General features: G+C 39.7%; 1 protein-coding gene across 3 annotated transcripts in view; it reads left to right on the forward strand.

Moving 5' to 3' along the window:
• The first annotated feature begins 2,600 nt into the window (after window positions 1–2,600).
• The window catches only part of SPIDR (scaffold protein involved in DNA repair), a 194,427-nt gene continuing 184,393 nt past the window's right edge, over window positions 2,601–12,634 (forward strand). For 2 of the 3 annotated variants that reach the window (XR_010029464.1, XM_063168463.1), the window contains exons 1-4: window positions 2,601–2,640; window positions 9,214–9,369; window positions 10,275–10,353; window positions 11,860–12,045. Coding sequence is in view for 2 of the 3 variants with exons in the window: in XM_063168463.1 (XP_063024533.1) it covers window positions 2,620–2,640; window positions 9,214–9,369; window positions 10,275–10,353; window positions 11,860–12,045 (442 nt within the window). In the remaining variant the exon portion in view is untranslated. The remainder of the gene's footprint in view (window positions 2,641–9,213; window positions 9,370–10,274; window positions 10,354–11,859; window positions 12,046–12,634) is intronic. The other variant, XM_063168472.1, reaches the window with a different exon arrangement.

The following is a 12,634-nucleotide window of genomic DNA, read 5'->3' on the forward strand; positions in this document are numbered from 1 at the left end:
AACAGTACAATTCAATTTAAAGTGGAACTGACATTGTAGCTTGAGGATTAAGAAGATTTAAGTGTTTCATGTTACTTCCTAAAAAAAAAACCCTTAGAAAGCCTGGAATGATCAAACTGCAACACAGTCTGCAGAAGAAAATGTTATTTTGGATCTAGACTGTGATCTGTCTAGCCTAGGCCTTTGGATGACCTCTTGCCTGACAAACTCATAAAACCTATCTGATCCTGACAGACAGACTCTACAATATTTGATGAGTTTTTCCTCACCTACTTCATCTCAATTCGGTGTCTGGGATGCTTGTGACTTTTAAAACTTTCCTGAAGGAATGACTCAAACCAAAAACCTTTTTCTATGTTTGAATTTGACATTGTCTATACCAGACTTTGTACACTGAAAAGCTTTTAAAGCTCTAACTTAATGCTCTGTAAGAGGAAATGAATCCATAAACCCATATTAGAATGAAGGACAGGCACATTCAATCAATATAAACAAGTGTTCCAAACTTCAGTAATTTAAGCTTCCTTACCTTTAACTCATCTGTGTAAAATGCTTTCTGTTTCTTTGAAAGAGTTCTTTCTACATGTTGGATTAAGGAACATTGGTGCAATCAACAGCACCACCACCAAATAAATTTTCTTTTTTTCTGGATTTCACTACAGAAATAAATTTTTATTGCTAACAGAAATTGTACTGTTTTCATAGAATTTTCATGCAACAAAAATACAAAAAGTTCACGATTTCTTAATGTTCCCTGAGCAGCAGTAGATTTGATCTTAAGTGCAAATACAGTCAATCAGTATATCAGATAAAACAATGGACTCAAAACATTATTTAAGCCTGTGAAAACACAGATATGCTTGTAGATGTAGTTGAAAAACCAGTTCTTCAAAAAATAACCAATTGTGTTAATTATTACTTCCAAAATATGATGCACAGAAATTTTTAACAGACCTGCAGTATAGCGTATGGTATTATGAAATTTCAGCTTTTGTCAAAAAGCTTGGCTTTTATTGTTCTTTCTTCACATTATTTCTAATAATGAAATGGAGACATTATTTTTTTTAAAGCTGCAGCTCTGTTTTAGTTCATGTGGTTTTCTCACACACTTCCTCTACTTCCATGTCATTTCAGTACTTGTTTGTGAAGAAGGTGAAAACAAACAAAAGGAATCTATAGATTGGGTGAATTGGAATTCTTGGAAGGAGTTTATGTACAGAGAAAACACACTCACTAAAGTAGGCCAGACTTCTGCTGTCCATTTTCTGTGGTTCAGCTCTAACATAAGATTATTTAGCTAAGCAGTGCAATAACATACTTTTTTAAAAAAACCTACCTTGAGGATATATAATAGCATTAATTTGTCAGTCGGGTAATTTCAGAAGAAATACTGCAAGTTTTTGGAAAGATGAGAACCCCGTGCTTTTAATTCTGTTTTGAATATAAAAATCAAAGGCAGTATGGGGTTTGGATGATGATGTTTCTGGCTCTTCTGTTTGCAAAATCCACTTTAATTAGTGGCAGTTTTATAAAGGGAATGCCAGACAGGTATTTGCCATGGGGTGCTTTGGGAAAAATACAAACTGAATTATAGACGGATATATGTAATCAGGGCTCAACAATAAAAATGCAGTCATGCAGCACTTTCAATCAAAATGTAAGTACTTTATAAATTCTAATCGAGATATGAGATACAGCTACCTTATTTTGCAAAGATTGTTTATTATTGCTTGTGTTTAACAGCAGCACTGACAGCCAAGGTGACCTTGTCAAGAACCTACACTAAGCAATATAAAATAAGCTATCTGTAAAATATAAAATATAACTATCCTTTATAACCAATATAAAAATAACCATCCTTTTATCGTTTTCTGCCGGTGTTTCCACTTGCACCAGTAAAACATTTGCAAAGGTGATCAGCCTTTTTTCCTTCTGTTAGCTGTTCTGTTAACTTATCATTTTATGGAAGAGAACGTCCATGCAAAGCAGTTCCAATTCCAAGTCAACATCTCGGCGCTGACATTACTCTTTTTTTGCCAGTACATTTATCGGCTTTTTGCTCAGGAAGTTTTAAAAAATCTGATTTTAATGGTGTCACAGTAATATTTTGCATCAAGTGCCTTGTGTTTAGACATTACTTGCTTGGGTATCTAGGCAGTGTTTCCATCCCTTTCCATCTTTCTTTCCTTGCGGTGTTAAACACTCATTTGAGATTTACTTCTGAGTGAACGCGGATATCACGAAGGATGCATGAGTGACCTTGGCTATAATGAAGGATGCAGCGGCGAAACCCAGGCGGAAAAACTTCGCAGAGAAGGGCAGAGCTCAGATGTCGCTCTCCACACCATGCCCTCAAAAATCAGCCTCTGCTCTGGGCAGACCCGCTCCCGAGGAGCGCTCCCGCACCGCCCGGGACCGCCGGGACCACCGGCCCGCCCCGCGCCCCGCCTTCCCGGCCACCCCGCCCTGCTGCACGTCACCCCTGCTCTGCCCAATCAGAAGCCGCGGCCCCGGCGGCGCCAAAGCTGCAAAGGGCGGGCGCGGGCCGGGGGTTCCCTCGGCCCCGCCCCCGGTGCTCCCCCGCCACGTGACCGGGGACGCGGCGCCGCGCCGGGGGCGATGCCCGGCGGGAAGGGGAAGGTACCGGCGGCGGGACGGGAGGAGAAGGGGCTCGGCCGGGCCGCTCAATGCTCTCTGGCCGGGCTGGTCAGTGCTCCCGGGCCGCCCCGCAGGGCCGAGCCGTGCCGCTCCCCGCGGCGGCCTTGCCGTGCGCCCCGGCCAGCCGCGCCTCCCGGCCCCGCAGCGAGGGGCGCGGGGTGGCTGGTGGTGGTGGTGTTGGTGGCGGCGGCAGAGGAGCAGCAGCAGCAGCAGCAGCAGCCGCCGCCGCGCTGCGCCCTCGCTGCCCGTTCATATCCGCTCCAAGGCGGTGCTTGTGCCGGGGCCCCGCCACGCTGGAGCGCGGGGCGGCAGCGCGGGCCCTTCCCGCGGCGCTGGTGAGCGCGGTTGCGCAACACCGACAGTGGGATCCACCGCGGCACCCGGGGCAGCGGCGAGCCCGGCCTGCTCGCTTGGCCGGCGGGGAAACGTGCAGGGAGAGTAAAACTTGAGAGGAAAAGAGAATTGTGGGAATTGGCCGGTACTGTTTGGAGCAGCTTCGCTTCCTTGTCTGGGAGCGGAGGGAGAAGCGCCCCGTGCTGCTTTTGTATCCCTTTCCTTTGGTGATCTGCTTGGTGCATTGGATGTTCCCCGCGGAGGGGCCATTGGGATGTGCTGGCTCTGATTAGCCGTGCTTAGATAGTATTGATGCACTGCTGAAAGCGGGACTGCAAGTGTTGTTTGACATATAGGGCTGGCAAATTACAGATCTGGTTCCTAAAGAAGTTTATCTATACTGGTGTGCACATTCAACTGCTTTTTAAGTATAAGCCCATTTAAAAGAAATTTTAATGGAAGAAAATGTCAACAGCTTTAAAAATCCTACAAAAAAAGCTTTAAAATAACCTACTATATTTCACATAAATTAACCTGTAAATTGACACTACACATGTTTTCTTCTGAAAGACTTTTCATTCTTGCCTAGTGAGAAAATGCACACTTAAGTGAAACAGGATTTAAACAACTCTTGTTGCAATGTGGTAACAGCCTGTGATAATAGTAACTCCTTTTGCTGACAAAGATAATGTTCCTTATGAATGAAAACTTATACTGATCAAGGAAAAATAGAGCACTTGCTGGCTATTAATTAAATTTATTAAAAACCCGTGCTAACCTGAGATGTAACAAAAATGCGTGATACTGTTATTGTATCCTAAACATTTTGGATAACTTAATTTTCTGTAAGCATTTCTAAAATACTTCTTTAACTGCCTTCATAGATTGCAGATTTCTCTCTACTTGGCACTAGTTATTAATACAAAGTATACTTCAATAATATCCTTATTCCAGGAGAGTTTGTTTTTTTTCAATGTAAGCATATAGTAATTTATGTTCTTGTTTAAAAAAGAATAGGTTTTAAAATCCTATCATTCAAATGGTAATCTTATATATGTTAGTATAAGTCATTGAGGATAGTATTTTATCTAGTGTAGTAAAAATCATGAGCACCAAGAAAGGTTTTGAAAGAGTGTTTTAAAAATTTTGGTGTCACACATCAATAGCAATGGGAAAATTATTTTAAGATTTTAATTTGGTTTTAGTAGTTCTTTACCATGAGAGTAGGAGGGGGTATGGTATGGCAGGTTATCAGTGCTGTCATTGACTGTGATTGTACAATATACTTTTTTGTTTCATGAAGGATTACAACTTGATGAGGACTTTTCTCGGGACCCCATGTGTTCTTGTGAGTCAGCTTTGGAAAATATGCATACTGATTTTCACAGGAGTGAAAAAATAATCTTCACTGGAAAAAAATACAAACCATGACTTTAAGTCTGTAACCTTTATTTGAATGCTCACTTGAGAGTTTACAATGCAAGGTTGTTTTCATATTAAATTAGAACTTTTCTTTTTATCTTGGCATTAAAAGCAATAGTTACACTTTTAAGAACTCAGTATCATGAATATGGTGCTTTGCTGAAAATGAGGTTTCTGTTGTCAAATTTGGTTTTATACTCTCTTGAAATTGGAGTTTTGAAGGCCAGCACAAGCTGAAGTGTTTTAGTTGGAGTATTTTCGTGTGAAACTGATGAGAACAAAGGTGAAAGATGAGGATGGCTGTTGGTCGGTGTTGGATATTTGCATACTTTTGCGTGATTGCCCCTGTCAGGTTTGGATTTTTTGTTTTTTTTTAGTATGAAAAGTCTCTGGCAAGTAGAGCTGTGATTTTCAGTACTTTTTCATTCTACTCTGTTCAGGAAGACTGTAACAGTTGTATTTAATAATTCTGACTGATGTTTAAGTGACATGACTAATTTTTGGATTTGAAGGCCAGCAGCAGTAGGAGCTTATGTAGTGAAATGTTTTATCACTAGTTTTCTCCTTCAGCTTATGTTGCTTTTTGTATTAGAGAAGGTCAAAGAAATACCACTTGCATATGAGGTAGATAATATATTGGGTCATGTGTTCCTGGGGGCTCTTCCTGTGTTTTTGAAGTAGCCATTACTCCTTTAGTTATTTAGTTATTTCCAGTGAGATAAAGGTAAGGTTGCTTGCCATGCCCTTTATGAGGAGGGCTTGGTCCTAATTCCACTAATGCCAACAGGAGTAACTCATTTTTTTTTTTCACTCATTCAGAAGGAACTGCTCCATTGACAAAATGCAATGCTTTTGGGAGCAGAGGTCAAGGCAATTTCTATATGAGATAGCCATCCTAGCTTCCCCTTTGGAACTCAAAATTTCAGAGTTCATATTTTGGCTTCTGACACCTTACCCAATTTACAAGGTTTTTTGTCTGACTCTGTTTTGTAATAAATCTTGATTTTGTGATGTACATGCAGGTCTACATGCTATATGTAGAGCCTGATTCAGTGATTTTTTTTTTTTAATTCCAATACCTTGTTTCTAGGCACTTCATGCATTCCTTTAATAAATTACACAAGTTTTTTGTGTGCCCAGTTTTTATTTCAGATTAAAAGAAAAGGTTTATTAACCTTGTGACTCAAGATTAAAAGAACTCACAGTTGTTGCTGCATTTCTTTGGGGGCAGCACAGCCTTCAGATTAGCTGAATTATAAATATTTACTCCTGAGAATTAAGTTTCTTAAAATGTTAGTTTTTCTGCTGCTGTGAAGCAGGCTGGAGCAGAAGCAAAGAGCCTTTAAAACTTGCCATTTCTGCATGCCAGGAGATGTATTGCTGTGACAGAAGTCCTTGGACACCACCCCTCTGTGCCAAGGTGGCTTTGCTGGGGAAGGGTGACAGTGCTGTCCCCAACATTGGCACTGTTCCCACCGGGTCTGAAGGCAAAGAGCCAAACTGAGGCCCTGCAGGCTGCTGGTCCTCTCAGTAACTGTGGATTGAAGCTCTAGGTCCAGTTTCTTGAATTCGCATCAATTATTTATATGGAGAGATTTAAATTGACAAGGAGTTTGGGATCTGGTAATTTGGCTCTGGAGGTTTTTTTTTGTGGTGGTGGTGTTGTTTTCTTCCCAGTTTTTAAGATGATTTAGAATGTGGGAAATGGTGGCAAGATATTTGTATTAAAAATACGGAACTCAAAGCCACTGCTGTCAGTATCAGCAATCATAAGTCCTTCTCTTTTGTTTTGTTCCAAGTGGAGTCTGCCAGAATTTGCAGTAGCTGAGGAATATCTCATGTAAAAGGTGTATTTCTTCCTTGGTTTGGGACTCTGGGGACTGTTTTCTCAGTGCTTGTGGTGGTCATAAATTTCTGTGTGGTGGTAGCAGAAACTCTCAGATTTTCTTGAGTCTGGGGAGCAAGATGCATGGTGAAACAAAGAGCTAATTTACCAGAACTGTCCACAGTACTGATGGTTCTTCAGGTTGTAATTAAGCTGCCATGGTGTCAAGCAGCTGCTGGACTGGTTCCACTGATGCTTGTATCCTTTCTTGTGCTGCTGCACCAGTTGTAAATAACAAGTGCTTCTTCCCAAAGAAGTTTTCTGTCAGTTTGGTTCATCATTGCTGTGTCTGCACAAAGTCTGGTGAGTGCAAAGTGCTGGGAAAGGAGGAGGGGAAGAGGAGACTCCAGTTATTTCTGGTTTGTCAAGGAACCACCTGCCCTGAGACAGCTCTGTAGTGCTGCTTGAAAACCTGAGCAGCCCTGGCTTTAGTCGGGGCAAGGAAGTGCAGGGTTAGATAAAACTCTTCTGCTGTTAAGTCATCAATTATGAAAAGTCTCCTTGTCTGTCACAACCATGACTGTCTAGTACACTGAATTTCAGTTGTTTAAAAAAGTCACTTCCAATGCAACTTCAGATTGGACACTAAATAGAAGTGTAACCATAAACCTAGCTATTTGTTCTACTCAGTTTGCTTTTTTAGCCTTGTCACCTGTCAGCACATCCTTTCTATTTGCATCCTAACCCCTCTTAGGGAGAGGGAGTTAACACGTAGCCTTTATCCTGCTTATTTTTATATGGTGTCCCCTTCCCAAATCTTGGCAATTGTGCAACAGTGGCTGTGTATCAGCTGCCAATTTCTGCTGTTCATCCCCTGCCTCTTATGTCACACTCTTTCTTTCCTGTGTTGGTATTGGACAGCACTGAGAAATTGAGGTTTGCTGTCTGTAAGCAAATGTCATGATTTTAAGAATAGCATGAATGAGAAGCTTAACAGGGAGTAACTCCCTAGCTCTATGTTTATTAAGCTTGCTAACAATAGAAGTATATTCCAAAGCCTGTTTCATGCAACTCTTTGTGCATGCAATTATGTGCACTTATTTTCACTTATTTGCAACCATTTCTGCTTTTAACTGACCATCGGAAGTGCTGTCCTGTAAACCTGCTTGCAAGCTGTGGTGCTGCTGTTGGCACAGACGTGTATTCCTCAAAACTGCAGCATCCCATTCAAGAAATGAGCTTTCAATGAACTGTATTTGATACTGTAAGCCTTTGCAAAATATATCTTGCAAAATATTCTAGAAGCTACAAAACACCAGGCATGTAAGCAAGACTCTGACTAAGGTTAAAAGCCACACTGACAAAGGTTAAAAACCTTCAGAAGCACTTGCCAAGAGCCCAATGCAGAGGTTCCTGTCTAAGCACTGTGGAAATTGAGGCTTGGGCCAGCATCTTCCCTGGGAGGGAAGCAGCATTTAAATTCTCTCTGTGTCATAATGTTAACCTTTCTTGTTAAACTGCTGTAGTCTGCTTACCTGACATCGTGTCCTTACCAAAGCACTGTTGATTCCAGATTTAATACCATGTCAGATTCAAGATTGTACCTTTCATATGTCTGTGGGAGTAGTTATGGGGACAGTTTGACTTTGGTGATAATGAGTAGGTGCTTTTAGGTGTAAATAGCCCCAGCAGTTTTAGAAGAGGCTCTGAGCAGGGTTAGTTATCATCAGTGGAAACTGCAAAGTGCATTTGTTTTGCTCTGTCTTCTTACCGTGCACAGCAGGACTGTGTGACTGGAGGGGTGAAGTAAGATGCTGCTCACTGTCTGCTTTTGGGAACTGCTTGTTTCATTCTCAAGAGCACTGAAAAACCCTATGGAAAGCAAATATGCATTTCCATTTGTAAAAAGTGCCAAATGCTTGTGTTCTCAGGCACGTGGTGTGATTCTTGGGTCTGTGCAGGGCCAGGAGTTGGGCTTCTGTGATAGTTGTGGATCCCTTCCAACTCAGAATATTTATTCTGTGATTCCACTTCCTGTTCTTTTGTTGTGCATATGTTTGACATGTATGTCCTGATTGACCAGCCTGGCAGAAAATGTTTGTGCTGATTAACTTAATTTTGGAGTAATAATTATTTATACATAGGAACTGGAGTTGCTTGAGAGAAGGCATATCAGAAGAAGACAGATGTAGTTAGATGATACAGTCAGTGCTTTCTAAGATAAATTTCAGTAACACAGTAGGATAAGATGATTATCGTGCTCAAGTTCAATTTCTATGTGTAAACTGGTATTGAATCTGAGAGACAGCTTTGGATGTGATAACAGGCAATTCTCTCATCTTCAGCTATTTTCAGATGTTACAATCTCTTGCATGAAATTAGCACTGATGCTAATCCTGTTTCGTGACTTATCTAATGCTCCAAATGACTTCTGGCATCCCTTGTAAGGGGAGGGAAACATTTTTGGTGGGGAAATGGTTGTGGAAATAAGTGTAATTCTTACAGCTGAAAGAGCCTGGAGTGGGTTTTTTGGTTGATTAGTTATTTTTAATGGTGAACTGTATAGTGATACCTAGTGTGACCTCCTGCATAAACAAAATTAAAGCACAGTATATATGACTTTGAAGGCATTATTTAATTAAAGTGTATTTTAGTGAGCTGTTCCTGTGTAACATAGTATTTTCAGCTTTGCTGAGCAGCTATCAGGTATTATGGGATGTAACTTAGACCAACAGAAAGTGTATTTATCAAAAACTTAATTTACCCCTGACCTTGGTGATGGTGTTATTATTTAGAGCTGCATAAACGATGCTTGCAAATGTTTGAGTTTTTTGTTTTTCCTGAGCTCATCAAAAATTGGAATTTGTTTGTAAACATTCAGAAAATACTAGCGGCAATCTAGAGTAAGTAAATTTAACTTGAAATTGATTATCTCTACCCCGTGTTTTTAATGGGTTTGTTTTTCCTTTCTCTAGCGGAAGAGACTTTGGAATGCAGAACGCACACCATTCCCAGATGAGACACCCCTAGGTCTGAAAAAATCAAATCTCAGGACATCAGTGTCTGCCTCTTCGATTTCCAATGCGTGGCTTAGGTGTGGGGATGGTTTTGAGAGCACTTCAGTGCTGGAGGTAAAATGCTGCCTTAGTGGTGTAACAAAGAGATGCAAACTGACAGTGAATTTCCATGCTCGAATGGATAATAAGATGTTGCCTTTTCTTTTGGTGTTGTTTCCTAACTAACAGCATGTTGTTGCAACTGTCAAAATAGACAGAAAATGGAAAGCACAGTTACATAAGGACATTGTCTTAACTTGTTAGTGTAACTTGGGGGGCATATGTTCATGTGTTGTGTTCTAGATAGCACTCATCACTTAGAAAAATTCAGTAATATACTGAAGGATGCAAAAGTAATTTTACATTTGGGATGGAGTGCTACATTTCCTAAAAAATATGGAACAAAAATGCCGTAGTTTGCATTTGAAGAGTTTTTGCTAGACCTAAATAGTGTTTGTAATAGTGAATTAAGTGTAGAAAATCCTGCTCGATCAGCCAGATCTGAATGAAAAGTATTTTGTGCTGACCCAAGCTGCTTTTCTGTTTCTTCTTCTGGTACTGAGCAGTCACAGTATTGCATGTCTTATGGGATATAGTAAAATCAGAGACAGGGCAACTAAGAAATTCTTTCTGTAACTTTTCAAGAGGACACATGCTTTATCAAGCATGTTGTTACTGCCCACTTTTGACATTTTAGTGCTGAAAATTCTGGCTCCTGTTCTTCTCAAGGTCACATGTGATTTCTGTCATGGTCATAGAAAGTTTGTATTTTCCAAATCTATGAAAATTCAGATTTTATGTTACTATTCTCATGCTTTAATACTTCATTATATTACAGTCTTGTAAGAGATTTTAAATTTAATTTGAAATTGGTCTGCTAACCTTTGGTAGGTGAGTAACAACACCTTTAAATATATTGATACATGTTAAAATTATTTTTAATGTCCTAGTGATTAAATCTCTGTATCTTTTTAATATAGTCCCAGAGGCCTTCTAATAAGAAATCCAGGATTAAGAAGCGTCTTGGACCGCTGTTAACATCTGCTGAAAGTGCATCTAGTATGTTTGGATTATTTGATATTAACATTGTCAGACTATTGTTACTTTATTTTGTTCTGTATCGGGTAGAAGTTGGCTCAAAGTACTGGTTGCTTTCTTCTCCTCTTACTGTAATTAGAAGCTAATTTTGATAAGACCCACAGTCTCTCACTGTTGTTGTGGGGCTCATCCATTCCCCCATAGTGCCAGAAATTTATTCTGCAAAGCTGCAGGCACTCAGCTATTGCTGTTGGAAAGGTGAAAGAAGCATCACTAAATCTGTATATGGTGTGTATTATTAAAGGGATGGGATATTTAAATGCTCTGCATTTTATTAGGAGGGAATGAAAAGTAGCCCTTAGCTGTATAGATTGAAAGTGAGATTATTCTGTCGTCTTCTAGACAGACAAGCAGGCAGGAGAGCACACATTTTGTAAATATGAGCAATAGATAGAAAAACAGAGTTTTATCAACCTCCTGCTTTTACAATCTCCTGTATGCCCCCAAGTTGCTTAATATTGGCATTAAAGAAAAGAACTCTAGTCAGAATAAAGAGGAGGAGGACTTACTGACTCTTTCTAGTTCTTTCCTTTTTTTTTTTTTTTGAGCTCAGAGGAAAGGAAAGAAAGAGGGGGTGGTATTTTTCAGGTTCTATTTCTGCTTGCTCCAGCAGCTGTGCTGCTTCTGTTGGATGTAAGTAGGTGACCTACTGGGCATTTTTTTTTACCTTTTGGGTTCTAGCTTTTCTGGATTTCTAAGAAGAACCTCTCTGTGTTGCAGGAGATGTGGTGGTATTTTACTCTTCTGGGCCCTTCTGCCTAATTTCAAACCCCCAGTAATTATCTAAATTTCCATTTACTTATAACATTTTAGTAGTGGTAGGAAGTGGAGAATTCTGCCTTCCTAGTTCTGTATGCTCCATGCTAAGCATAAATCCTTTTCTCCTTGATTTTATGATTAAAAATAATGCAGAAAGGTATTTTGAATTAAAATGTCTTACTTCAAAAATGCACCAGCTTCTCTTTGCAACACCTAAGAAGTTTTGGTTTTTTCCTGAAAAAACTGAAAGAGAAAACTGAACAGTGATCTCTACTGATGGAATACTTTTATTCCTTTGTTACTTGTTGGACGAAGTCAGAGAGCTCCCAAACCCAGAATTCTAAGGAAAGTCTTGCTTGAAAGCACTCAGCATTTTACAAGGGTACATGTGGGGGAGTGGAGGAGTGTTAGGACTGTGTGTAGGGGGACTAAATGTCAGACAGTCATGACTTGTCCTCACACTGCTGAAGGACACAGTTGTAGCCTCATTGTATAAAATGAAGTGTTTGTGGAGAACTAAACTGAAAATAATGTATATATGAATAAAAAATACATGTGAGTTAATGCTTCAGTATTAATCTCTGATGCCTAGTAACAGATTTTATAATTTTGCCCTTTAAAAATAGTACAGTTTAATTTTTAATACTTTTAAATTTAACAAAACTGCATTTCTGTAACAGTCTAACATTTTGAAATGCTTTTTCCTAGAAGCTGCTGCTGCTGAAAGTGCTAAGGAAGCTGAGGACATAACATGGACCTCTAGTGGCAGTGATTTTTCAGATGATGGAAATAAAACTTTGATTCCAAGGTTGGACAGCAAAAAATGTGACTCTTCCAAAACAGAGGAATCACCTTGCGGATGTGATTTGTTGTTAGAGGACAGAAGTAGTGAAGGTAAGTTCAAATGCAAGATTTAGCAAGAAACCATCTGTCAATTTCAGGTGCTGTAATGAAAATATTCTTGAGGTCATTCTGACAAAATGACATGATCCATTCCTATTTTGGTTAGATCAGTTGAAGGGGTTTTTGTTTTTTTGGGTTTTTTCATAAATTTCATATGGATATAGAGTAAGCTTTTAGCATAAATTATGTACAAGAACTTTAAACCTTTGAGTAAAGGAACACAGTTTTCTGCATCTACTGACAAGATATGGCAGACTTTGCAGCTGCAGATAGCATCATCTTGGGTGCCATCTATTTTCATTTCAGAACACAGTATTCCTTGCTTCCCCTGTTAGCTGCACTATGTGAACAGCCATGGGTTTATTTCTTAGAACTTCCTTTCAAATTCATGGACCAGGAAATGACAGAGGGGAGAGAAATTGATTAAAAAGTGCAGATGAAGACAGAAAAATTTTATATGCTCTATTGTAGAAGTGTTAACTGGGATAATGTATAAGTTGCATTAGAACTTGTTAGGAAGTCTTTACAATGTAAAATAGGTTAACTTTGTAGTACTTCAGCTAGATCTGAAATATTACAG

The sequence above is a fragment of the Melospiza melodia genome, chromosome 1 (assembly GCF_035770615.1).
Source record: "Melospiza melodia melodia isolate bMelMel2 chromosome 1, bMelMel2.pri, whole genome shotgun sequence".
Taxonomy (NCBI): domain Eukaryota; kingdom Metazoa; phylum Chordata; class Aves; order Passeriformes; family Passerellidae; genus Melospiza; species Melospiza melodia.